The 26,965-nt window shown below is 40.5% G+C and overlaps 1 protein-coding gene across 1 annotated transcript; it reads right to left on the bottom strand.

The window, feature by feature from the left end:
- Positions 1–1,185: 1,185 nt before the first annotated feature.
- On the bottom strand, positions 1,186–16,878 carry lrrc24 (leucine rich repeat containing 24). Its single transcript, XM_072363849.1, has 5 exons — positions 16,799–16,878; positions 7,961–8,155; positions 6,872–7,150; positions 6,153–6,321; positions 1,186–3,570 (listed from the first exon to the last, which is right to left on the bottom strand). The coding sequence occupies exons 2-5, from the start codon at positions 8,120–8,122 to the stop codon at positions 2,324–2,326; spliced, it is 1,857 nt and encodes a 618-aa protein (XP_072219950.1). The 5' UTR covers positions 8,123–8,155; positions 16,799–16,878; the 3' UTR covers positions 1,186–2,323.
- Between the last annotated feature and the right edge of the window lie 10,087 nt (positions 16,879–26,965).

Below are 26,965 nucleotides of genomic sequence, written 5' to 3'. Positions count from 1 at the left end.
GCAACAAAGACTTTCAGCCTCATTACACGGGGCACCCACCCAACTACTTTTAGCTGCCCTCGCCAATTTCAGCAAACAAAAGAAAGAGAAAACAGCAAGCAAGCTTGGCAAATGAAAATGTTGCAGCTGATCAGAAATATGAGAATGAAGAAAATGTTATTTTTACACGACAGTCTCGCCGTAACCACAACCTAAAACTATCTACTATAGGTGAGACATGCAAAGTGGTTATTGTTGTTAGATTAAACAGCGTTATATAGTCATTTAATAAAATACAGATATCCAGACGTAACAATCATGTATTCAACAACGAGTGCAAGATGTAAAAAGCTTCTATGAAAACGTATTGGCCCTTTAAGCAGAAATAATCTCCTCCATACTGAAGTTGCAGGATATCTGACATTTTTGTGTCTCCCATGTGAATAAATGAACTTAATAGGCGCTGTTTGCCTGTTATGTTCATAACAATTTCCATCTGATGTGCACGTTATTATGCTTAGTTCAGTTTGTTAAAAGATGGCCAGTTTGCATCAAAAGTCAACTCAGGGAAAAGGACATGCTTTCTAAACAGGAAACTTAACCGGGAAAAACATAGTTACAGACACTTTTGCAAGAGATTGAACCGTTCAATCATATAACTGTTGAATTGACAGTCTGTACAAATAGGCAAGTTCATGAACTTTACTCCACAATACATGCTTCGAGTCCGACAGTGTTTAGTGTAAATTATTGACAGAGGACTTTTTTGAAAAAAAAATACCGACAAGCTTTTGACTCGCAATCAATATGGCTCTCAGCGTTTGAGTAAAAAACTGATTATTTGTCTTCGCAAAGCCCATTTTCGATAGCATGTCTTTATCATAGTAGCTCTGAAAGCACACCTGATACTTAGCAGCAAAGGGAAAGAATAAAAGGTCTCTGAACTGTGGACCTCTCACAGACTTACACAGTGATTGAAAGCCAGACTGTAAAAAAACATATTTTCCACTCAGACCTGCTGCGTCTCATGAATTGAAAGGGAAGATAAGGAGGAAAAAAGAGAGTAATTCTATAGAAAAGAAATTACACTACAGAAACAGACATAACAGTCTCATCCAGGTGACCTTGGCAGAATAAGACACCGGCAGTTTTTAAAATACATTTTATTGTGTAGAAACTGAAGACAAAATGTACAATATTCACCGACTAATGGTTGTTACGGTCTACTGTTGGCAGAACAATTTCTTCCAGATAATATCTTTACTGTGGCCCTGAGGTGCAAAACACAACAAGACAAAACCAAAACCAATACAAAAATGTAGATGTTTGAAGCTAAATTTGAGGAAATAACCACAAAGCTGAAAAGACTAAACACGGTGTTTCCTCTCACGTGTTTGTTTTCTGAAATGTTATTTTCTGTTTTGGTGTGCGCATTTTTAAACATTATGCTCTCCTTTTGTTTTGGTGTAGTTTCTTCTGAAACGTTGTCTTTAGTTGGTTTTATTGTTGTTCTGTGAAACGCTTACTTTCTCTCTCATTACATTTTTTTAAAAGTGTTGTCTTTCGTTTTATTTCACCTCAAGCATTTTTCACCTCAAGCCTTCCGAAAGTGTTCAACGTCAGAAAATCAACTGCTTGTTCTGGTGTTACAATAAATGTAAGAAAATACATTAAATGTTGATGATAAAGATTGTGACGGTATGTGCAGACATTTAAAAAAAGGGCTTGTTTCCACATTCAGATTTGACCTTTTTAATCAAGTCCACCCACCCACACCCACTCACACATATGGTATGGTAATGCAGTTTCAGTGAGAGGGTTGCCGTTGCTCTAATTCTAATCTGCAACAAGGTCCACAAAATAGCTTCACAGTGAAAATGAGCTTCATCATATTTACACAAAACGGAGACAAAACACTGTAAATTGAACGTAAAGAAATACAATCTTTACAAAAATCAATCACTTACTATCCAATGAACTTTTAAGCCTCTTCTACGAGGATTTAGTTTAATTGTGATATCAATTATTTCTCGATGGGGTTAGATACTTATCATTATCTTTAAAGGGTTCATCTGATGACAGAAAAATATGGTTCATTTGTTACTTTCCATGTATTTTTCACTGTCCAGCTCCTTGACACATCTTAAGGTCATTTAATTCATCTGAGAACAATCTCTGGAAGGTCACATGTCGTCCGAGTTTCCTAAGAAACCACTGACACTTTCCTCTTTTGAACACCAGAGAATAATCAAATACATTAACTCACTGCACCACAATGATTTCTTTGATATCGTTAAAGAAGTTCATTAACTTTCATTTTATGTTAGAACACAATAAGAATGCCTTAGCAGTGAATCTCGTAGGCAACTTGTGATCCAAAAAGAAGACTCTGACTGAGGAAGAGCTCCTCTGGATCCGTTGTTAGGGGTCCCTCGCCACCTTCTGCAGGGTTTCTGAGAAGCCCTAATCCTGCTGATCTTGTCAGTGTCTGCACAACTTCGTGGTTGAGGAGCGCTTCCTTCATACCCTTCTGTTGGACAAACCCGCTCATTATAGGACACCTGGATGAGGTGGAGCCCATGACGGGTTTGGCCCGGTTGAGTACGTACATCTCGTGGCCATGATCATCACGATACTCTTCCAGCTGTGCAAAGGTGGTGGGCCCATCTGAGTAATCATTCACATAGAGAATGCTCTCCTCCTTGCTGGTGCAATAGGAGTCACTGTCCTCTTTCCGGTACTGCTGGTGACGAGTGTAGATCATAATCAAGAGGAGAACAGCAGTGAGTGCCAGCAAGGAGATGCCAATAGCTATAGCAGTCTGCGTGGCAGGGCCCAAAGCATTGAAGTCCATGCTATCCTGCTCATACAATGGCTCTTGGCTGACATCCAAAACTTCTGGCTGATAGAAAGAGCTGGACGAAGAGGAAACAAAGGAGTGTGTATTTAAACGAGGCCATAGCTGGGATGAATATGAAGAAGAAGACATGTTGACAGCCAGGTGAAAAGTGACTTTAGCTACACCACCTGGGTTCCAAGCCTCGCATTCATAACGCCCAGCATGTGCAACAGTCACATTACTGAGGAACAGCATTCCACTGCCCATGTCTGGATCAAAGCTGTCCCTCTCACCACCTTCCTCAGCCCCACGCACAAGCCCATGGATCCCTCTGACACCTCCCACCTTGATTCCTCCACTGCTGGGCAAAGCTGTCACCACTCCTCCAGCTCCAGGCTTGAATAGCTCTCCGTTGGGTCCTAGCTCTTGGAAAAGACCTCGGGGCGATAACTGGGCCTTACCATGGGAGGCTTTCTTCCACGTCACCTGAGGCTGAGGGTATCCCGAGGCCTGGCAAGAGACTCGGAGGCTCTCTCCGAGTCGGACAGTCAGGTGGCTGGGCTCCAATTGCACCACAGGAGGGATGCACACAAGACTGTTGGGAGCCACCTCCACCAGGCTGAGGTGGGAAAGGCGAGGGGGTTCTGAGCACATCAGCCGACGCTGCTCTGCAGAACTCAAGAGTCGCTGTCCATCCTCACTGATCCAGGTTCTAAGCCAGCCAAGAGCGCAGTCGCAGCGCCATGGGTTCTCTGCAAGAGAGGAATACAGGCCGAAAGAAAAATTGGTTCAGCCAAAAGTAGTTTTAAAGCCACGAATGGTACTTAAGTTGATTGTATGCCAAAGATCTGTACCAAGGTACAGTATCATGCAAAAGAGTAGCCCCTCATTTAGGTGCAGTGGTGTGTATATGTGTATATATATATATATATATATATATATATATTTCATATATTTCATAGCTACAACTAAAGAAATGGGAACAAATGATGGCTCTCTGTGTCTAAGAGACTATGTGAAAGAGAGATTATGTCCTTTTTTAAAAAAAATATGCTGTCACAATTTCCTGAGGTCCTGTTAAAATGTATGAGGCACGCTTTGGTACAAATAAATATCACTTGGCTTAAGCACCACAGCTATCTTCCAACACCTTCTGCAACAACATTTCTAAGACCAGGCTGTTTTAAGGGTGGGGAGTGGAGGACCCCTTCTCCCTGGAGTTGCGCTTCTCTTGAGATGCTTCCTCCTACCATGGCAGCTGCTGAGCAAAGCCAGGGAGAAACTAAATTCACCAGACAGTTCAACCTTCTCTGACAGAAATCCTACAGATTTAAAACTGGAGTCAGACCCTGAAGAAGAAGGATCTTCTTCTATGTGACCATAACGGTTTCAACAGGACAGTTAGTAAATGGATAGTTTTTGTATGTTTCTAAAGTGGCTGAAGACACATTTTACATTTTAGTCTTGCTGGCTATAGAACCGACTCAAAACCTAGCCTCTGCTTTGCAATTTAATGCAATAAATGCACACATAATGTAGCTACTCCTTCATTTACAACAATAACACTCAAAATCTTCATCTTTATATAGACATAATATCCTATATATAGTATATTATATAGCATTACTTTACTGATCCTGCATCACTGGTGTGAGTTATCAGTGCCAGTAATGAAGCCTTTCTCATCATTAACATGATTGAATAATTGTACTTGGAAGCCTCTATCTTTAAGAAAAATCAATGAGTAAACTACATCTGCTACACACTCACTGCAGGACGTAGTGTTCGGTGTAGAGTGGCCAGAGGACTGGGCCGTGTAACATCGCGCTGTGTTTTTGGAATACTGAGAGCTTCGTTCAACATTATCATACATGTTATACACGCAGGTTGTCCAAATTACAGAACAAAACTGTTTAACTATGTAGCATCTATTTATTCAACAAAGTAATAGTGTGACAACAATATTCTTTCAGAAATAATTCTCTGGAAATTTGTATATCAACTTTATTAGCTACGTTATTAGCAATAGCTAATCAAATGACCAAAAACAAAAAAAACCCACAGCCAAATTATTTGTCAAATACACGCATTCCCCTTGTTTGAAGTTCGGCCACAAAGAGCTGGTACTCATTCCTATTTGAGGCATAATGGCCCAAGTTGTTAAAACAATATGACGAACAGGTGGTATATTTCCCTCTAATATAAAGTTTATATAAGGGTTCTAACAGTCTATCCTCTGAGGCTAGGTTTGATGGAAGAGACGTGCTGTTCAGTAAAGCTGACAACAGATCATTGTCGTGCGAAGCTGGCTTCATTGTTCTAGCAGATGGAATGTGAGAAAGAAACAGAAGAGGCACATAAATATGTACACTCAAGAACAGAAAAAAGCTCATCTTTTTTTCATCATACATTGCTTTTAAAATGAGTTGTTTTCCAGGTTCTCCGTTAAATGCGGTCTAGCCTTTGAGTAAGGATCCTTTTTCATTCTTTATGATTAATATGTCAGTTCTAAGTGGTTGAACAAACCAAATAGGGGCTGATACAAGAACTGGATTGAAAAGTGAAGAAAAAAGCAGACAATGTCCAGAAGAAAACCTTGCAAGAATTTCAGAAAGCCTAGATAACTCTACCTGAAGCTGTACTTTTAAAAAATGGATGAAATTCTGGCTCCTCCATGGCAAAATGCAAAGAAATCAGGGGTGGCTTGTGCATAGCACAGTATGTTCCTTCACAACTACTTGAACAGGTTGCTCGATTATATTGAAGTTCAAAATAGTCCTTGCAAAAACCACACTCTTAGACAGACTGAAAAGACAGCTGCCAAGTGAGAAGTGTCATAACTAGTTGTATAAAGACCCAAAAGGTGGAAAGAAAGATTCAGTCCTGAGCTCCTGAGCACAGCTGGCCAATTACTGTAAAAAGTACATGTGAGTGTCACATTGTTGGTTACAGAGAGAGTTGGTCTGATGAGATAAAGGTGTAGGAGGAAGGGTTGCTAAAGATAAGCATACACTGGCCCCTTAATTGGCTGTTTCTTCACTATGCACTTTAAAATAGTGTCTTTGAGTACTTCCTTTTTTATTAGTAGATCTTTGGTTGAGTGAAATCGTTCCATGAGTAATCTGTGCCTCAGGGCACTTCATGTTATGTAACAAGTCTTTCTCTTGTGGTTAGCAGCGGAAATTTTGACAGGAAAAGTTAATGAATTATTGGAGCAGTGTCAACCCCTCAGAATTGACTTGAAAGATTTTTTCAAGACACTTGATTAAAATGAGCTCTAAAGGGTTGCGTCATATTACCATAATATATCACACGATCTATCAATTCTGCCTACCTGTGACACGGAGCACCTGCAGGCTGACAAGGGGTTTGAGGAACGAAGCTCCCAGCGTGCGGAGGTGATTCTTGCTGAGGTCCAGCAGGGCCAAAGATGACAACCCCGACAGAGCATGCTCCGCTAGCAACTCTATGCTGTTTTCCTGCAGGTGAAGCTCCTGCAGGCGCTGCAGACACATTAAACATTTACAGCAAAGTTCTACAAGTCTTTCAGTCAAAATTTAAATATAGTTTGTTTGTTCATATTCTTCTATATGACCTGTAATGGCCGCCTGTGAATTATTGTCTCAACAATCAGTAAATGGGAAATGTGACTCATATGAACATTTCCACAATTGAGCTTCCTTGTTGAGTTAAGCCTGGTTATTAGAAATCAAAACTACTTGGTTAGGTTTAGATAATAATCATAATCAAGGCAAAAATACATTGCAAATGTCACCTTTATGGACACCTTTTTACCAGTTTCTTCAGTTAAATGTAAACTCAAGATTCTCCAATGACATTGTCACACTTCCTGGTTGGTTTTAGGCAATAATATCTAATTAGTTCGAGAAAGATATTCAAAACTTTTAAAAAAAAACACTGGACGTCAAATATTTTTCAAACCTAATTACAGGTCGTTTGGCCAACATGAACAGACAACCCATGTGTTTGTATTTGGGAGTACAGCATCATCCTACAGGTTTTTAGGGCTCTAAAATCAAAGTGTAATCCAACCTGCAGTCCCCTGAAGGTGTGATCCTGGACCCGGGTGATCTGGTTGCTGGCAAGGTAGAGAATCCGGAGGTGCTCCAGACCCCGAAACATGTCAGCAGTGACCAGGTGGATGAGATTACCATTGAGTGCCAGCTCCAGCAGCTGCCCCTGGTTGAGAAAAGCCCCAGGCTCCAGGGCAGAGATGCTGTTGTTCTGGAGGTATAGATAATGGAGGCTTCTGAGGTGAGTAAGGTCCTGAAGACGGATCTGCACTATAGCATTGTCCTGGAGGAAGATCGTCTTTGTGGAGGACAGGGTGAATGAAATTAGTGGTGCTATCACAAAAAGATTTGCATTACAGAAACAGAGCATGAATGCAAAAGAAAGTGAGTGTCGATTTGTTAAACTCACTAGATAAAAAAACCTTAAATAGTAATTACATTTGAAACGGGTCCACCTTGAAGGCTACCTCAAGGTGTGCAGATCTTTAAACATTAGAGCAGGCAGTGCAAACAAAGTGGAATGAGATACTTTAGGAATATGACAATGATAACATTTTTTCTAGTTCTGTGGTTCTCTTTTCAAACTTTTTAGAAAACTATGGAAAAATTTGATTGATTAGACCTGTATGATAAGTGCCTTGTATTTGCGATCCACGATGCACGGCTGCCTGCCTGCTTGGCACTAATGTGCCTTCATCATGAATCGAGGTAAGGTATGATTGACGAGATAGACCTGCTGATTGAGGTTAATGGAACAATTTATGCGGGACTTGCTTTTCATTAATATTCATGAGCTGCGGTAATGTTGGAGGGCCTGAACCCGAGAGGAAACGAAGGTGTAATGTTAAACATCTTCTCAACAGATGATCGGGGGGTGTGAGGGAGTCACTTTCTGAAGAAGAATGAATAATTACACAGCCAGCAGCGCAGCCCCTCCCTCAGGCTTACATCAAAGAGGGTCACAGCGAATTGATTAACCACAATCATTTCAGTGTAATAAGAATGGATCACAGGGGAAGTCAACTGGAAACCGCTGATGCAGGGAGGACGGGTCAGTGCAATGCACTGACAGCAAGTGCCCTAACTTTTTGTCGATTGGCCAACTGACCTCGGTGATGGAAGGGACACCTTGTGGGATTTCTTTGATCCCAAGTGAGCCGCACTCCACTGTGAGGCTGTAGCAGCGACATCCGGAGGGACAGCCTAGGGACCATTGTGGGATGAGTGCCAAGATGATCGGGATGAATCTGGAGAACCACAACAGGCCCATGATGGTTTTGCGGAATGCCTTTGGAGACAAAACCTGGTGGGAGAAGGTGGAGCGGGAGAGAAAAGCAAGCGTCAGTTGTTCACTTCAGTTGCACAACAACAAACATGTTTTCCTCTACTGTAATGTATTTTAATCCTCAAAGCAGAGACTGGCATTAGCTGCATATGTGTTGAATAAGCAGATGATTGTGAAATAGCAAAGGAGGATCTACAAAAACAAAGCATGAGCATATCTCTTCCTTCTTACCTGATTACTATTCAACTGTGTCTATTCTGTGGAACTGCAGCAGCTTCTATTATGGGCTTCAATTAATTAAAGATGTGATAAAAGATGTGCAGGTTGCCTCGAGGACCTCTCGCTTGTCTGTTTAATGCATGCACAAACACATTTATACTCTCTCTGTGGTTCTCTCTCTGTCTTTGTCTAATAAACGCACACATATTACAATTGTGCAGCCAAGAAAGAGAGACTCTGTTTTGAAGCGAGGAATCTCAGAAACCACCTTCACCTCTTAAAAGCAAATCTCTAGTGGTAACAACTCTAATGATCTGATGAAAACCATCAGCACCAAACAGCAATATCTGTCTTTCATATAAACCTGTCACTGAGCAAGTCGTCCATGCACTTTTTCTTTAGTTCTTTGCTGCCCAGAAGGGATTTATCGTTCTGCCTGACTGCACACGTCAAAAACGGCCTCATACTGCCTGCCCAATACCATGTAGCCCAACAGCTTTCACAATCCTTCCTAAGGGGCAGATCACATGAAGATACTACGCAGTTGGGGACGTAATACATGTTGAAATGTCACACTGGGTCAGTCATTCTGCTCCACTGACAGGAGGTAGATATCCTGTACCACCTGCCTACAGAAGCGTCTTTATTCAGAGCAGCAGACGTCTCATTGATCCAATCGAAAGCCTTGCATTATAAAACATTCATGTGCACCCGGGCCCTGTTTCTCCATCCCATTAAGCCTGTCTTACATGCGAATTTTCTAGTTTGCTTTTGATTGCAGAGTCACCCACACAGATAACTGATAGCGTTTACAGCTATCTCTGAATGATTTGACAATCATCTCGTTTATTAATTACAGGGTAGTGCACAGATCTCATTAAAGCAGAGAGTGATGAAAAGGCCCTGGGTCTGAAATAAACTGTGACTGATAAATATTTAGTGTAAAAGCTGCTCCCATGGACTCATATTGAGCATGTCCCATTTGTAATGTTTTAATCCAAACCGGTAATTTAATACACAAGTGGAAAAACCACTTGGATCACTATTTCAGTAGCTGAGAAGTAATTCCCAGTGCAGCCACATCGCATTATTAAGCCAATGAGCAATGAACTGGATTTTAATATTGCATGTGTGGTTTAGAGCACATGAGGATAGCCAGCCAGATTAATACAATGTGACCTACATAAGCTTTTCAATCATAGTCTTTCAGAAAAAAAAACAAAAAAAAAACAGAGACACTTATTAACAGAAGTATGCCATGTCCTCTCTAGAGCTCGCAAGCATGGAGAGAAATCATGCGTTTCTATTGTTAGCGGACAGAAAGCGCAAAAATTGAATTTTGAGTAAGGCCTTGGTTTGTCATTGAGCTTTTGTTACTTTTCACCGTGAGATGAGTTCTAAATAGCCTTGAATCGCTCAAAACGTGTCAAAATGGAACCAGAGTGGGAGACACTCGGTGTGCCAGAGGCTAAGAATACACACAGAACAGGATGCACAGTCTGATATTTGCTGTGAGGATATGAGCCCATCAATGCAAATGACAACCGGTCAGGTAGAGAAAAACACATTTCTCTGCTCATTACGAAGCTCCTTTGTTTAAAAGAATACCAAAAAAAGCCCTTGTTTGACAATATTGTTGCACATACAATGTTTGAGGCAAGAGAACATTCCATCAAGGTCTGCAATTTGAAAGAAAATGGTGACAAATAATGAAACCACAACAGGGCTCTTGAAATATTGCTGCTCACAACTGTTTTACAATACAACACAGGCACTAAAAGAACAGATAAAAAGCCTTCACCTGACTCTTTTGTCATGCTGATGTGAGATTTCAGTTGTAAGAGGTCAATTTGTTCATTTCAGTCTGAGTAATCCTCTGTGGAACATGTGTAATCTGCACAATCAGATGCTTGTTAGTTAAGCCGCTCTTAGCGCTGTCGACATTTTCATAGAGGGAACTGCTTTGTTCAACATTAGAAAAAAAATCGAATTAAGAGAAACAAGGTCAGCCATATATCTTTGACTGCGTGAATAATGTGAAACTTAGATGAAGTGGACTTAGATCTGACTATCTAAGGAGACCTGCTGCAAAAGCCTGTCGTGGCAGATGTCAGTCAGCAAATGCCAAAGGGAATCTAATAAAACCGCAAGTCACACAAAGCCTTTTCAACATTCACCCTAAACCCTGACACGCATCTGCAAACATCTCCTCAAATATTATTCTACACTTCACTCCAGATCAGCTTGGACTTTGCTGATTTGGCCGTTTTTGAGATGACAATGTTTGATTTGTTCCTGACAGAGTGCCTTTTTTTTTACAGCCCAAACAAATCTCAATCTCAGATATCCCGGCCTCGCTGGCCAAACGGTCACCGCAAAGAAAATGTGCTGCAATGCTTTTCCAGAGGCGGTAGGTGTTGACGTGTCGGAGGAGCAGCAGGCAGCTGAGGCGCTGCAGGCAGCTGAGGCGCTGCAGGCAGCGACAAAGTTCACCTCCCTGTGCTGCCACTGGTGCAGGTCGACCTCATCTGTTGTTATGGTAACTCTTGTGATGAGGGAAGGTCTGCTCGCATGGCACCGAAGGCCAGCCACGGCTCCCATGAGCTGGTGTTAAGCAAACAACTCTGCAGAAATAGGAGCTGTCATCTCCCAGGGAAAATTGCTCACAGGCACTTGAGCTATCTGATGACCCAAAGCTAAATAGTAAATTCTCTTTTAGTCCAACTTTTTTCAGTTTTCTTCGGCTTTGACTTTTTCCTCTCCTTCCCTCTCTCTCCCTCTTTCCTCACTTGTTCCCTTCACGGGTTTCTCTGAAAGACTCAATCATTTTTTTCTGCCTGAGTCTCTGACCTCTCGCTTTTCTCATCTCTCGTCCTTCTGCTCTGACTGACAGGTGCTAAATCATTTGTCTTAGAGCATCCTTTTGTCCACAAATAGACTGAGGCCGAGCCACTAACCCAAGAGCAACACGTCGTCTCTGAGAGGCTGTCACAAAACTGCACAAATACACTCGCTCATTCTCATGCAGGGCACGCCTACAAAGTAGCAGTTTGGCACAAACACAGGCCACCAACAGTCAGACACACACACACACACACACACACACAGGAAGACACGCATAGATGCTTAATCCCTTGCACATCCTTCCCACAACAAGCAGCAGTCACCATCATTTATAAGCGCAGATCAACTCAGATAGAAGCCCTGACACGTATTTTTGTGTCAATAGTAAAGGAAGCTCCGTTCATTTAATAAGTCTGAATTGATTTCTTTATTTTTCAACGACTGCTCTGCCCAGTTTGGCTTCTACAGCCATTGATTTTTACCGTGAAAGCAGATAGGAGGGGGGTTAGGGGTTGGCATTTGTGAATGTGTATGTTGAGAAAAAACAGAGTAAATGAGTGCCCGCTTCTTATTGCTGGAGCACTTGTGTGTGTGTGTGTTTTGTGTCTCTGTGTAGGTGCATGTGTGTCTCTAGCTCACTGTCAGACTGCCTCAAGCAGAATCACCCTCTGAGCAGCAGAAACACTCTGCCGCTGCTCCCAGAGGAACATTTAGACCAAAACCCTCCGTCCGCCTCCACATACTCAGAAAAAGTTAATAATTTTTTTTTTCTTCCTTTAAAGAGTCCACATGATATACTCCTGTGACGAATAGAGACAGTTGGAGGTGCAAGCTGGCCTCAAAAAACCCTCAAAAGTCATTGATGTGAATGCGCAGAGGCTCAAATAAACCACAGCAAGTGATGTGATGCTTTACACACTGTAGCAGCGGTGGTAGCGAGCAGCAGCACAGTAGCTCCTGCTACAAGTGGAATGAAATAGAAAAATAAGCATGCCTCGTCTCCTCACGTGTAAAATTTTTCTGTGGAAATTCTCACAAGTCAATTTGATTCGGCGACTGATAATTGAGAGCCAAAAGCACAATGGCAACCGCATGGCTGCATAATCAGTGTCCATTCTCCACACAAGATTTATTTTTCTGCTCTCGCGACTCTGACAGGGTGATTGTAACATCACCATTGTGATTGCTCAAAGCTTAAAAGAAGATTTTAAACCTTATTTAAGCCCACTGATTTTTTTTTTCTTGAACTCTGTGCTTCCTTTCTTCTAAAGCCAGTGCTTCATCTGCATGATGAAACAGAAGCAACAAAACAAAAGCTTTGTAAAAAATTACTTCCAAACAACAAAAAAGCATTATGCAGGGAAAAAGAAAATCCACTGCTTTCAGAGGCAAACACATTCATCCATATTGAATTCATGCAAAAATGATAGAATGGCACATTCTAATACGACAGCCTCTATAAACAATTTGTCAAATAGCTGCCAGCCTCCTTACTAAATGCCTGGATACAAGGCACACATACACACTGTTCACATCTAATGCACTGTTTTCGGTTTGCTAACATTCCACAGAATTATAACTAGTTGCACAAGAAAATAATTAACTTCGGTCCTCATGATACAAAGCAACACAAACACCAAAATGGTGGTTAGAGGCTGTCATTGATTGTTTAATTAATGTTAAACAATCATTAATGTTGAAAGGAGTACTGTTGTCTACTTTGGGTACAAATCTTTGCTAATCCACTCGAAAGACGATTTAGATGCTATAATTTGTTAACAGCCTTGTTAGTTGAGAACTTTGGGGCTGACAAATTGTGAAATATTGGTTATTTGCAGGAAATAATTATGATGCAAAATATTAGAAAATGCAAGTAGTCAGTGGTATATCCTGGTACTAAACAGGAGTAAACCAGTCTGTATCATAACTTGACATAAGATTATTAGTTAAGTAGTTTGATATTTGACAAATATATTTTTTGCTGGTTTTTGGAGGAGATGACGAAAACTTCCAAGAGGCTAAATCACAGCATATCATAACGATTGGAACATGTGCTGGCTGTGTCAAGGAGATGATGATATCCCTCCTCTGTCCCAGCCACTGTCAGTAAATGACACATTTAAAAGTAAACCTATCTAAAATATAACCTAAAACTATAAAATGAATACATTGATGTTTAGGAATAGATCTCTTAAGCTCTCTTGCTTAAAAATCTTACTTCATTTGGATGAAATGATTAACAGCCCTCAGAGGCTAACGTTAGCTTAGCTTGGCATAAATACAGGACATGTGGTCGATTGTCTGTTCCAATAATTGTAATATCCTCCAACTGGCACATTTAGGAGTAAATCCATTTGTATTTTCAACAGTATATGAGAACCTGGCCATAAAAAAGAGGAATTATTTGATATTTTGAAAGTGTATTCTTTGGCTTTCCTGCTTATATGAGAAGATCAACACCATTTTAGAGGCTAAGGTTAATAATGATTAAGTGTAATACTGACATGTTGTGGCATTATGGAGGGGCAACAAATTGTATAGAGTGTTATCACTGAGATGAAGAGAAGGGGTTGACAGAAACAGGCAATTTGTTTTCTATTTCCAGCATTTATGCTAAGCTAAGCTAAACTTGGCTGTCAGTTTCATATTTCCAAAACAAGTATGAATATTGTCTCAATCTGCTGACCTGACATTTGGCAAGCAAATAAACAAATTGTCAAACTGCTGATTGAAGTGGATAATTATACACATTTTGAATGAGGAAATGTAAAGTAAAGTTGAATCAGCCATCAATCACCATGTTCTTTTCTCTGTTGAAAACGTTGGCAGCATTTTCATAACCATGTCACCTTTGTAAATATAACTGTCAGCATTTCTTGCTCTTTGCAGTCAATACTATTTGTCTGACACTTTCTCTAGTGTTTCCTGATAATCTCTTGTGTCATCCCTTTTCAAATGTCAATTTTCTCCTGCCTTTCTCTGTTTCTCACACACTGTCATTCGAACAGTCAAGGTTGGTCGATGCAATCGATCAGAGCAATTTTATTCACAGAGGGCTCATTGGACGGCCTGCAGAATTTACAAGTCAGTGGATTATGCCTGATCAAAGCGGGTGGTTTGATTGTTACATTTAGTTTTGCTCCGTTTTTGCCAGTCTGGTCAAACACTCTCCTCTACTTTGCCCATCACTGTAAGTCACTGACGTACACGTGTCCTCCAATCACATTTGACGGCTGCACAGCGGAGGCCTGTTTTACATTGTAAGGGATAAATTAGATCAGACAGGTTGGCGGATGGGTGTAGAGAAGCAACATAGTCTTCTATTTAGAAGGACAAAAATTCCTTTCAGTTTGTTATGTCTCTCAATTTTATAAAAATACAAATAAAGAAAGTATTCACATGGCTGGCTTTTTTATTCTACTCTGTCTTCTTTTAAGCTTTTGCATTTATGTGCTTCCCCCTGATGTTCCACTGGGCTGAATCTGAATTGTGAATATCATTTGTTTACTTTTTGATGGCAGTTCACTTGAACGTGCAGGTATTACTCAAACAGCGATAAAAGCGAAAGTGTATCCAAGAATGAACTCAAAAGATGTGTTGATAATCATTGCTTATTATCCCACTCGGTTGCTTTTCTGTAATATTGGGTGTGCAGTGATGTCTGCAGTAAGATTCACTGAATCCTCATAAATTATGTTTCTTTGTTGCCATGGAAGTGACAGCTTCTATCACTTGGAGTCAGTAGATGTCAGACTCATGTCAAATTACCTTCAGGCATGAAGCCTATATCATAGTTATATGCGCAGTCTCATATAAACAACAAATAATGAAGCTGTAAGACAATCATTTTCTTTCTCTACTTGTTTCCTCGTGCATTTCTCATATCTGATCTTTGCCATCTCCTCAGAGTCAGGGCAGAATTGAGGCAGCAATACAATTACAGCCTATAGTGAGAGCTCAGCCATGATTGTCTGGCAGACAGTAGCCGATGAAAAATTAAAAATCTCTGCAGGCTTAAGAAGTCAACCTGTCCATATGGATCTGTCAATGCAAGACAGATTCCCCACCCTTGGAGTTAAACAAACGAGGTCCTATCTATTGGCCCACTGCTTGGCTCTGCACTGATTCCTGTGCTGAATAGCAATTAACCAGAGGGATGTGCACTACAACTCTTAATTTAAGGAAGAAACAGCAATACTGAACATTCTGGGTGAGAAAAAATGGTGGTCTTCCTGTAGGGACATATTATATTCAATAGTGAGCTTGTGCTAACCTAATCATAGCATATCGCTCCTGGCAACAAGAGTGACACTGTAATATCCCTGCCAGATTCTTACGGGCTATGTGCTGTGCCCAGTGTGCATCCTGTCAAACATCATTTTCCCCATGACAACAGTGTCACTTTCATATTTCAATGTGATTTGGTTACACAGCCACTTTGCAGCAAAATATGTTTAATCTGTGACTGAAATGTTTTCTAAAGATCAAGATAGCACTTTCAGTGTTTTAGTGCGGCAGCATGATGACTCAAAACTAAAGTTCTGCCTGGACCTGTTTGCTTTGCTAATGAATAATCTATCAAAATTATGTGTCAAGAAGAGAAACGGGGAGTACCCTTGACAAGATATCACGAAAGTGAGGCCAAGTGACCGACCCAGTTGTCAATATATTGGGTAAACTTTGACAAACCTAATGCAGTCTTATAAAACAGCCCTGCAGCAGATCCAGCATTTATGATGGTTACAGAATTCATTGAAGCTGTTTGAAAATATACCAATGGAGGACGTATTTTGTTGTGTTCTTAAGCTTAATTCGATACAGTTATTGGAGATTTTATTAGGTATATCAGCACAATGGTTTTGTCAATCTCACGCACACAGAAGACATCATCAAAATATGGGAGAGCATGATAAGCAAATAGACTTTAGTAAGAGCTCTGTGCCAGTATACTTAAAAAATTATAGTTTACTTTACATGTGAATACAGGCGCATGTGTAGGCTAGAAACTATCAACATAAAAGGATAAAATGCAATACAATATGCTGCTGAAATTCTCAATGTGAGGCGTTTAACTGCATTGTATTACATTCGGAGGTATTTTCATGTTTAATTCAGAGACTTCACATCATATTGGTTAGATTACCTGGAGACTGTTATTATATTGTTATATATACACGAATATCTGAATAACCATTTCTGTATAACTTTACTACTGACAGCCACATGTGTAACCAAATGTAACTCCTAAGACAAAACACAGAGGTGTACCGTTTCAATATGGTTTTCAACGTAGTATTTCAGTATAAATTATCATTTGGCCTTTCATTTCACTTCAACTTCAATCACGCGATTGTTCCAGTGACAAAAAGAACTCGTCTCCTTTGTTTCAGCCCCACTCTGTAATCTCCTAAAGTGCCCACTGGACAGTTTTGAACCCTTAAAAACACATCCCAGGAAAACAAACATTCCGTTGTTGCCTTGAGGGATTAAATTTACCAACGGTCAAACGGGGTCGCAGTAATTGACAACCCTCAATGTTACTATCCGGAGCGCACGCGTCCCCCCTTTACCTCCAGAAAACACACAATCGCCACCTACCTGCTTCCTAACGTGCGCGGACTCGATCTCCGCAGCAGTCTCCCCACTTGCTCGAGCGACTTGAAAGGAAAATGATAACGAGGGGAGATGACGAGTCCCACTTGAAATCGCCGAGGGGAGATGCTCCTTTCGCTCCTGACTGAGCAGTGGTTTAGAGTCCACGCAGACTGAGCCCGTCCATTGTAATTGGACAGTGGAGGGAAACTGCTTGCATCTGGCAAGGCTGCAAGCGCTGATGATGGTCGACTCTGATATTGTTATGCGGCTTTGATTCGTTTCCCACTCTTCTCTGCCTTCGTTGGATGCTATCCACCAATAGTGACCCACTCTTCTAATTATCCCTGCTTGAACGGTCCCCCCTCTCTCTTTCTCTTTCTCTCTGAGTGTGAGTGAGAAAGGGGTGGTGGGGTCTTTGAGTCTTTGTACTCCTTATTTTTATTTCTTCACTTCTAAAACATTAACTGCGAGGTCTCCTCACTACGTGAAACCAATTGTTACAGTTAACTTTGAATGTGATTTCCGCAGCTGAATAGCTGTGAATTCACAGTGTGATTTCAGCACCACGGACAGCTTCCTTGTCTCTTTATTATGAAAGGTTGGGGCATGTGAAATGTGATCCCCCGTGCTCTGATGCTGAAAGACAGACGCTTGAAGTTATATTTCCGGCTGTGACGACGACAAGAAATAAGAGTGGAAACCCGTGGCAAGACTTGGCTGAAAAAAGTGCCATTTCTGTCAGGCCAAGGGCAAGTGAATTCAAGCTGAACTGCAACCTTTCAATATCCTGCAAAACCACATTCCTCAGCCAAAGTGCGAGGCCAGCAACAGAGAATCTGGCCAAATGTATGTGTTGTGTTGTGTGTGTACGTTTAAAATAAACCCATAAATATTTCTAAAACAAAACTATGCAATCATTAACTAACTGATATGTTCTTTGTACCAATAAAAGTGGCAGAATGACATCTAAACCAGTTAAGCATAAATGTCAGCAACAGTCATGTTTAACATGTCGTGTTAAAAATCATTTGGTCCCTTACTCAGTTACACAAGAACACACAAATTGCAAAGTGTAATTTTCTATTGAGCAAAAATGCAGAAGCAGTGAGTGTAATACCAGGTATACCCCATGAATCTTTTGTAGAATCGCCTATATTTTCTGCAGCTTGTGGTAATCTTTTTCTGTATGACATAATCAGTTTTCCACGTTGTTGAAAGAATGTTGTCCCATCTTTCATTCCCATGTTGCTTCAGTTCATTAATGTTTGCAGGCAGTTGTTCGTGCACAGCTCTCTTAAGGTGCCACCACAGCATTTCAATCAGGCTGAAATCTTAACTTCATCATTGCTTTGACTGGACCATTGCAACCCCTTGATTCTTTTCTTTTTCAGACATTCAGTTGCAGATTTGCTGCTGTTTGGGATCATTGTCCTGTTGCGTAACCCACTTTCAGACAGATGGCCTCATATGTAACTCCAGAATACTTTGGTATACAGAAAAATTCATGGTGGACTCAATGCCTGCAAGGTGACTGCAAAACAAGCCCACGCAATCATTTTCAGTGAACTCCCAAACATTTTTTTATATTTTATTTCTTGAGGTATCAGCCACTGTTTCATCAAGAGCATCTTTGTGGAGTGTGTGGCTTATAATGGTCCAATGGACTGACTCTCCTGTTGCTGCAGGGGAACTTTGTAACTTCTTCAGGGTTAAATTTTTTAGCCCCTGATTACTGCCCTTCTTGCCTGGTCTTTGAGTTTTGATGGTTTGTCCTTTCTTTGCAGATTTGCTGTGCTTCTTTTCACAAGACAACTTTGTCTTTGACCTGTTTGAAAAACTGCTTGGCCCTTGTGGTCTTCACGCAACATGTTTATAAACACTGATGGATTATAACATTTAGACTACCCACCATATCCACTTGTGGCACGAAAATAACTTTGATCAGTCAGGGCAGGGACGAAGAACGTCTGTGAGTGTCCTGGAGCATCTAGTACCAGGGCATTAGTAATAGATCCTTTGGGTCCTGTGGGTTATGAGGTCTTTGTGAATCAGGCCTGCTTCCTACAGATGCCACCATATCCCTTCAAATTGGTATCTGGGGTATCTGTGGGAGCTAGGAGAATACCGTGGGGTGTTTGTTGCGTTCTTGGAGCCCTTCCGAAGCAATATTTTTTGCAGGGTAGGTGAGTGTGTGTATGGCAGAGAAAAAAAAGCTTTTTTTTTAGAGATGTAAAAGTGCTGTTGGAGAGTGTGAGTGTGAATGGGTAAATGTGGCTAATAGTGTAAAAGTGCTTTGAGAGGTAAACAAGACCAAAAAGCTACATATACATGCAGTCCATTTACCATTTATTATAGGAGAGTGCAGTTGAATGCCAGAATGCTGGTTTTCCCAGCAGAGAATGGCCTTGTAGCACAATGAAAAGTGTTACGTTACCTGTCAGTGGTCTAGTTAAAGTTTATTAGTCTATACTGAGATCATGTGACACTTAGATTGTACATGGGTGGACTTATTAAAAGTAAACTAATTCTATTACTCCTGAATGTAACTGGCAGAACCAGAGGTCCAGTTGAATAGTCATTTCTGCTTAAAAAGGTTCCTAACTGAATGAAATGACCGAAGAGCATATCAGTAGCAGCCATGAAAAGCACTGTTTGAATTCTTTAAATGCTAAAGAGCCAGAGAGCTTCCTTAATGACCTCTTTTAGCTTTGGAAACACTGGAGTATACTTTAAGACAGAAGATAGTTCTGTCCCACAAATTCTAGTGGCTAAACCTTTCAAAGCAACATTCAGTTATTTTGCATTCAGTCATAGTAAAAGCAGCAGCAACAATCTTTCATCTTTTGTCCCTTTTTCTTTCCTTTTTAATTACATTTTAATTAATTCCTTGATAACAAACCTTTCGTTTGGAAAACTTCATTACAGAAAGTCCTCCAACAAATTATTTAGGATACATGTTGCAACTCAACAAAATATGAAAAACACCAAGGGAGGTGACACTGAACTACATTAACCTACTTTTAGCTCGCCAATTTATCTCAACAGAGGCCCATCAATATTACTCGGTATTTTTAGCAAACTACTTCAGCCAAGTATTTATCCTTCATGTGACTGCCTAATTTATCATAGATGTTTAACTGTTGTTTATCGATTACTTACTTGACCTGTGTTTCATCTTTAGCCGTCTTTAATGATTTATTCATGACTTTAAGCTAACAGTGTAAGCCTTTCTGCTCATCTAGCTATATATATTTTTCTTCCAGCTGTAACAGGTAGCTGTTTTTTTTCAGCTGTTACAACTGACTCATTATGGTTAGTGTTTCTAGTCAAAATGCAGTTCTGTTTTTTTTCAAGTCATTACCAGCAAGCTCCCCCCACCACCACATCACACATGATGATGGCCTGATCACACTAATCACACACCGCAGCAGTTAAAACCACTCTGACCCACATTTAGTGTTGCTTGATTAAGGGCTGTCTGTGTGTATATGCGTGTCTGTGTGCATGAGCAGACACACCTCGGCAAGTCAATGCGCGCTGAAGCATAGCTCCATGTGCGAAGGCACCCATGTTTGAGCGGTAACATGAGTTTGTGTCTAATTGTGTGTCTTTGAGATGCTGAGCATGCTGCGGTGTGTATTTGAGCTCTGATTTTAATGATCTCCTCCCACCCCCTCTGGGCCAGCATGAGCCTATTTCGACCCACATCAGTATAATTAATACCACACTCAAATGTCTGTGAGAGCACGGGGTCCTTTCACCATCTTTCCTCACATCCTGCTGCTCTCAACTCGCCCTTTTTGGCTCGCAGGAGAAGCAACAAATGTTAGATGATAATGCATGGGAAATTTGTATGCATGCAGAGACCAATTAAGTTTTTACTTGGCCATTAACTGCTCCACAAACTTTGTTAACAAGTTGTTTTTTCCATCCTTAAAAACCTAAAGCACCTTATTAAACAGCCTCAGAATGATACTATTTGGCTCATAATGCCATAGTTGCCAATTGGACGCAACAGATCTGCAGAGAAAATCACTTCTCCACACACAGACACACACACACCCACACACACACATAGCACTGCCCAACTATCTAAGTGCACTTGAACTAGTCCCAGTTCCATTAGTGCTGCTCTGAGACCAACCGTAGAACATCAAGGATCTTTGGACTCTTTCCAGGTGTGTGTATCTGTGCGAACACCCACATTTGTTAGTGTGTTTGAATAAAAACCCTTCATCCCTTTGCAAATCCTCCCATTGGGATTTGGCTGTAATTAGGAGTCGTCTCTTTCTCAACTTGCCTTGTAAATGAAAACACCTCCAAATCAAAGAGAGCACATTGGGTCTGTCCCTGCCACAAAGGCTTTGCCACCTCTGATGTTGAAACGACATGTCTTTGTTGCCATTTGGTTTCTTTGCAGGCCAGAAACCTCAAGCGGAAAAAAAAACAAAACAAAGTTTTTTTTTTCCTTTTTAACCTTTTTTCCTTTCTCTCACGGCTTGTGAAAGCTTAAATTAAGAGACACGCTACACAGAGGTAGACACAAGCAGTTTGTCATTGGAAGAGTATAACGGCAACAAGTTCATCTATCTCTTTGTTACTAAAATTGACATGTTTGAGCAATTTGAGCAAAAGGGCAGGAAAAGTTAAACTTTGATGACTTAACTCACAGACAGACAGACAGATGGAGATGAAACGATACAGACAAAACCAAATTACCAACGGGGCAGTAACCATTTACATATTTTACGGAGCAATAAAAATGAGCGCAATTTCCATATAAATGTGTATGTGTGTGTGTGGGGGGGGGGTCACCTCGTTATCCAGGTGAGTAAATCACCTTATTTGTTTGGGATTTGGTCTACATGGGTTAGAATCAATAACATGCGCAGGCAGATGCTGGGGAGATAACAGTGATTTAATGCAAAACTACACACGCTACACACACATACACGCTGTGTAATGAGATGATCTTTCAGTGAAAAGCATGCAGGACATGTAGGCTTTACAAATGGTCGGCAAAACAACAGCTGTAATGCGACAGGCAGGCATTTGTTCCACAAATCACTGAGGGGATTGTCAAATGCAGCCGAATGGAGGCTACCAGAGACTTATGTTATTTGGCCCTGAAAGCATGACTCCACAACACCAACACACACACGCACACACTGTGGATATGTCTCTTGTCAAGCATCCTGTCCGATGGTCCCCACACCTTGACATCTGCCACTGATTTTAACATGTGAGATCACAGAATAATGGGATTATAAAGATCAGTGGGGTGAACAAAAACAAAAATGTATGTTCCTATCAGAAACAAGTGGGTGTGGGGTACATATATAAAAAAAAAAACAACAGTGGGTTATGCAAACCTGCAGATTAAAGGTTTAGGCTTATTCAAATTACAATAAGAACATTTTTATATCCCATTCCAGTGTTTCTAAAATGCAGTCTTTCTGTAACCTCTGGGAAGGATGTTCATTCAGCCGTTTTATTTCATTAAAAAAAAAGTGAACAAATGGCAGATATGAGACAAAACTATTTAATCTAACAGCTGAAAATTTTAGCTCTTTAAAACAGAATGTTCTGTTGAACGTTCTGCGCCACAGAACGTGGCGGCTGTAGCTCAGGAGGAAGTGCAGTCGTCAGAGGGTTGGTGGTTTGCTTCCCAGCTTCCTCAAACTGCCAAGACAGTGAACCCAATGTCTGAACTTCAGTTGTGCTTAAAGATGTTGGTTGTTCCCAGTTAGCTGTGATTTGGAGTAAGTACAAATACAATGAGAGAGTTGTAAAAGGGAAACATACGGGTCAGGAAGAAGAAACTCAAAGCAGTTTGCCTTGAAAAAAGAAAAAGCACAACAACGGAAATGAAAAACAAATGGGCAGAAACAGGAGTCAATATCTGTGAGTAAACCATAAGCAACCAGCTGAAGAAAATGGGATTTATATCCAGAAAATCCAAATGCAAACCATCACTAACACCTGAACAGAATAAACGAGGTTTCTGTGGGCCGAAGAGAAGCAGCTGTAGACTGTGGAAGATTGGAAAAAAGTGAAATTCAGTGATTAATCATAAACCAGCATTTGGCAGAGATTATGCCAAAGGTTTTGTTTGGTGCAGGTCCAGTGAAGCATTTGAAGATGACTGCCTGAAGAATACAAAGAGATTCTCACAATCATTGATGATATGTGGTTGATGTCAGCTAAAGGACCAGAGGAGATCAGTCAGCATTCATCACGTCTGAATGCACAGATGTGGGAAGTTTGGACTTTTTTTCATTCCATGAGTTGAAAGGAGATTTGGAAATGCTGAGGGGGTTTTTAGAAACTTTTCAGAAACTGAAAATAAGAAAGCTGGAACCTGAAGAATGCTGTTTTTCCTTAGTGAAGTACATGTCCCAAAAAATGACAACGTTCTTAAATTTGTTAATGTTATCATGTCTAGAATTATCTTTACTATTTGTTGTTTTTACATTTTTACATTTCTAGGTGTGCTTTACTGAGCCAGAATCATTAGCTGTTCAATTATATTGTTTAGTGTCAGATCTACAACAAAGTAATTCATTCATTTATTTATTCTACAACAATGAATATCCTCAAAGAATGGTATTTCCATCATTTTTGCCAGGGGTTGTAAAATGTGCTTTGGGCAACTGCTTTTGATAAAAATCTACATGCAAAGAAATGTTATGTCTCTTCGGGGCAATCAGAAACGCATCCTAAAAACATTGATGAGTTATCTTTTTAAGTGAATTTCCAAACACGATGATAATCATTCACGTATCCAGACACTGCGGAACAACAAAAAGCATTTATTTTAATGGTTGTGCCCCAGGCAAAATCTGCAAATTGTTCAAGTTTTTTTTTTTTAGCTGGGAAAGGCTCCAGAACCACAGCAACCTTTTACAAGATAAAATGGGCACAGGGCCAAGCAAATACTCACATCAAAATTTGCAGTAGCCGTGATGGTTCACATTGCAAAATGTATTCTTGGATAAAAGGAGATTTCATTTAATGTGTAAAAGAGAATATTTTTTTCTTTAATGCAAGCGAGCGTCTTTGGTGCCAAAGCTTAACCAAGTCTATTTGATGTCTAAAATCAACCCGACACCAACTGAAAATTTAAATTTGAAGTAGTTTTTCCCTGTTTGTTTGTTTTTTAGGTGCTTAGTTCATGGATGAAAGGTAAATGTTACTCCAGAATTATTTTTACATTAAGAACAACATTACAGAGATCATGCTCCTAAGCTCATCATTACCAGCTTGATTCTTATCTACTGGATGATTTAGTTACTATAGTATGCCACAGGCGTACATTGCTTATATTTTACTCTACACTGCCACTGACCTGCAAGTTTGCCGCCATGCAACGGGGTACAAAACAACAATTGCATTTACTTGCATCGATATGTTTTCTTCAGGTGGCCTGACCTCCCCTAACTCTTACCTATGGCAGCTGGCAGCTGTGATACACTCCAGACCCTTTAACTCTGAACAGGGTGAAGTGAATGTGGAAAAACGAAAGAATAATTACTTTTTGTACTGAGACAATTGGTGTTGAGTAGCACTTAATTGTGGGGGTGTATTGATAGTGGACGGGCAGGTCTAACACAGGCTTTGCTGTGATATCAGGTTGTGCCTGCTCTGAAGGGAGGCATTAGAATTAAGTCATGACAAGTGTCATTGTCTAAAAGTGAACTATATCCTAATTTCTAATGTTCTCTGCAACTTTAAAGAGCATCTTTCATGAGGTGATGATCATAGTGTTGTCATTAACTTTGTGTTTATTTCTCTTTCGTCCCATAGCAGGTGTTTTTTTGTCCCTAGTGTTGTTGTCTTTATCACTGTTCTGTCCCCTCACGCACCAACCAATCAAGGGCAGTGACCATCCTTCCCAAGTCTGGTACTGCTGGAGGTTTCTTCCTGTTTAAAATGAAGGTATCCTGACATGGTAGACAAACATAATATAACATGATCATGCTATTAGCACGACAACTAAAATGCCCCCACCTTCACTAAGTCAATGTGGTTTACTGAGATGCCCAGAAATATATCTATAAATCAAGATGTGAAGCTAAAATAGTCTTCACATCAAAAGAGACAATAGAGGAAATGTTTATGTCATGACTTTGTGAACCGATCCTTTAACAAGTTCACCTGTCAGCTACATGCATTACATGACACAAACAGGTACTGTCTGACAGTCACATATCCAAACAGATAACAAGGAGCAAAAAGTCAAGGGAACAGCATTTCCCTTCTCACTGGACATCCCCTGATGCCTTTACATTTGTGATTTCAGGAAGTCCATTACTATTGCAGAGGGGTATCGTGCTCCTGCACCACAATCAATACTCTTCCATTAAGGTGATGAACGGTCCGTTTCCTCAACCGTCTGCAGTCAAGACAAATTCTCAGGACCCACTGATCCGAATCAGTCAGTGTCAGCATGACAGCACAACACCCAGGCGATGTGAAGGGTAACCAGTTTTGACTGAACGCAGAAGTCTGCAGAAATCCTCAATTTGGACATCTGCTGTGATATGAATTTACCCAAGCACTCAAATCAGACGCTGTCATTTATTTCTCACACCTGGAGAAAGTAATCATTTTTATCTGTCAAGTCTCTGAGGTCATTTCAAACTCAAGTTGAGATCATGAGCCCGGTGAATGATGATGTCATTTAGACTGAAAGTGAATGTTTTTGAAAACTAACTAAGCTTGGAGGTAAGATCCGTCGTCAGTATGTTTCCTAATTAAATGCACATATCCACAAATGATACTAAATATCCTGCTATCGATATGATGGGATGTGATTTAAAGTGCACTGTGTTGCACAAAAGTTCTTCTTTCTTATGAAATACACCATTCTGGTAAATGAAAAATGTGGGGGTTGTTGATATTCAGCTCATTCTGGCAGCAAAAAGGTGGTATGCAAACCGACTTGGCACCTGTGCAAATTCAAGAGCTAGCACAATGCCAAGAAAACACATTTCCCCCACATGCTCAGTAAACAAAGTAACCAAAGCTGACAAAACACCCACCATCCTTTTAATTCCTATAAGGAATGCAAAGTCACCCCCTCAGGAAACAGGAATTAGTTAACAAAATTTTGTCTGAGACGGAAATGCTGTGAAAACCTTGGCAAAGACAGCAGTGTTTGATTTAATAAAGTCTGTGCTGTTGGCTTGGTCCAGAAACCGTTTTTCCCTCAATTTAACAGCTGAGGTGTTCTACTATCTTTTGGTAATCCGAAGAGGAGCGCAGACTGGCAAAGCAATTACTGTGACAGGCTCTGACTGACAGGCTCCCAGTCAAATGTTCAGCTCAGCCAACAAAGCAAATTCTGCTTAATGCTCAAACAAAGTTCAAATTGCTCTGGGACATGGATGGGATGATATGAGCATTGCTGAGTGCCACAGACATCGCTGGATGAATAAAATACTTTATGTTCTGTGTCTATGACTAAATTGTCTGATTACTACTACAGGTGCGATCATAGGCAAAAAAATAAATATAAAAATCCATTATAGAGTTATTTATATAAGTTATTTCCCTTTTGCTTTCACTGTGTTAGCTGTATGCAAAGAGTTGTTAGGTTCAGGAACCGAAGATGGTTAGGTTGAGGACATTGTAGGATTTGAGCAGCTCAAGGTTTGAATACTGACGTGACTAAAACTTCTTAAGTGTGTAGGTCTCACAAATGTGTGGCTACAGAAATTAAAGACACCAAATTCTATTTTTTTAAAGTAACACAAGAGACAATTTAGCAAATTCTTCGCTCCTTGTCTCCGCCTGTAACTGTGGGACGTAACACCTCTGTCAAAAATCAAAACAAATCTCCATATGAGCCCTGCAAAGGTGGAGCCATACACACACACTTCTATGTTATATTAAAGGCCATGAAGACGCCATCAAAAGCTCACACAAATGCAGAGTGACTGGAAAGCAAAGTCTGGAAAGCAAAGTCGTGAACTGCCTTCGAGCGCTTTAGGGCAGTTTAAGCTGGAAATGTGCATAAAACTTTTGGATGGAGTAGCGCTTTCAACCATCCGCTTTGATGTGACATGAGACTGAGACCAACATACGACGGCAGTTTTCATTCAGGCTCATGATAGCCTTCTTCTAATATACACTTGTCGCTTCCCGGTTGTGTTTAGACAATAACAT

This window comes from Leuresthes tenuis, unplaced genomic scaffold (assembly GCF_036924035.1).
Source record: "Leuresthes tenuis unplaced genomic scaffold, fLeuTen1.0.hap1 SCAF_14, whole genome shotgun sequence".
NCBI classification, from domain to species: Eukaryota; Metazoa; Chordata; class Actinopteri; order Atheriniformes; family Atherinopsidae; genus Leuresthes; species Leuresthes tenuis.
Note: the sequence above shows the minus strand (reverse complement) of the source record. Positions and strands in the feature narration are given on the sequence as shown.

Coding starts and splice junctions, on each gene's coding strand:
- lrrc24 (XM_072363849.1), bottom strand. CDS start 8,122: ATGGGCCTGTTGTGGTTCTCCAGATTCATCCCGATCATCTTGGCACTC. Junction 7,151..7,960: donor GTGTCCCTTCCATCACCGAG/GTCAGTTGGCCA, acceptor TCCTCCACAAAG/ACGATCTTCCTCCAGGACAA. Junction 6,322..6,871: donor ACACCTTCAGGGGACTGCAG/GTTGGATTACAC, acceptor ATGTGTCTGCAG/CGCCTGCAGGAGCTTCACCT.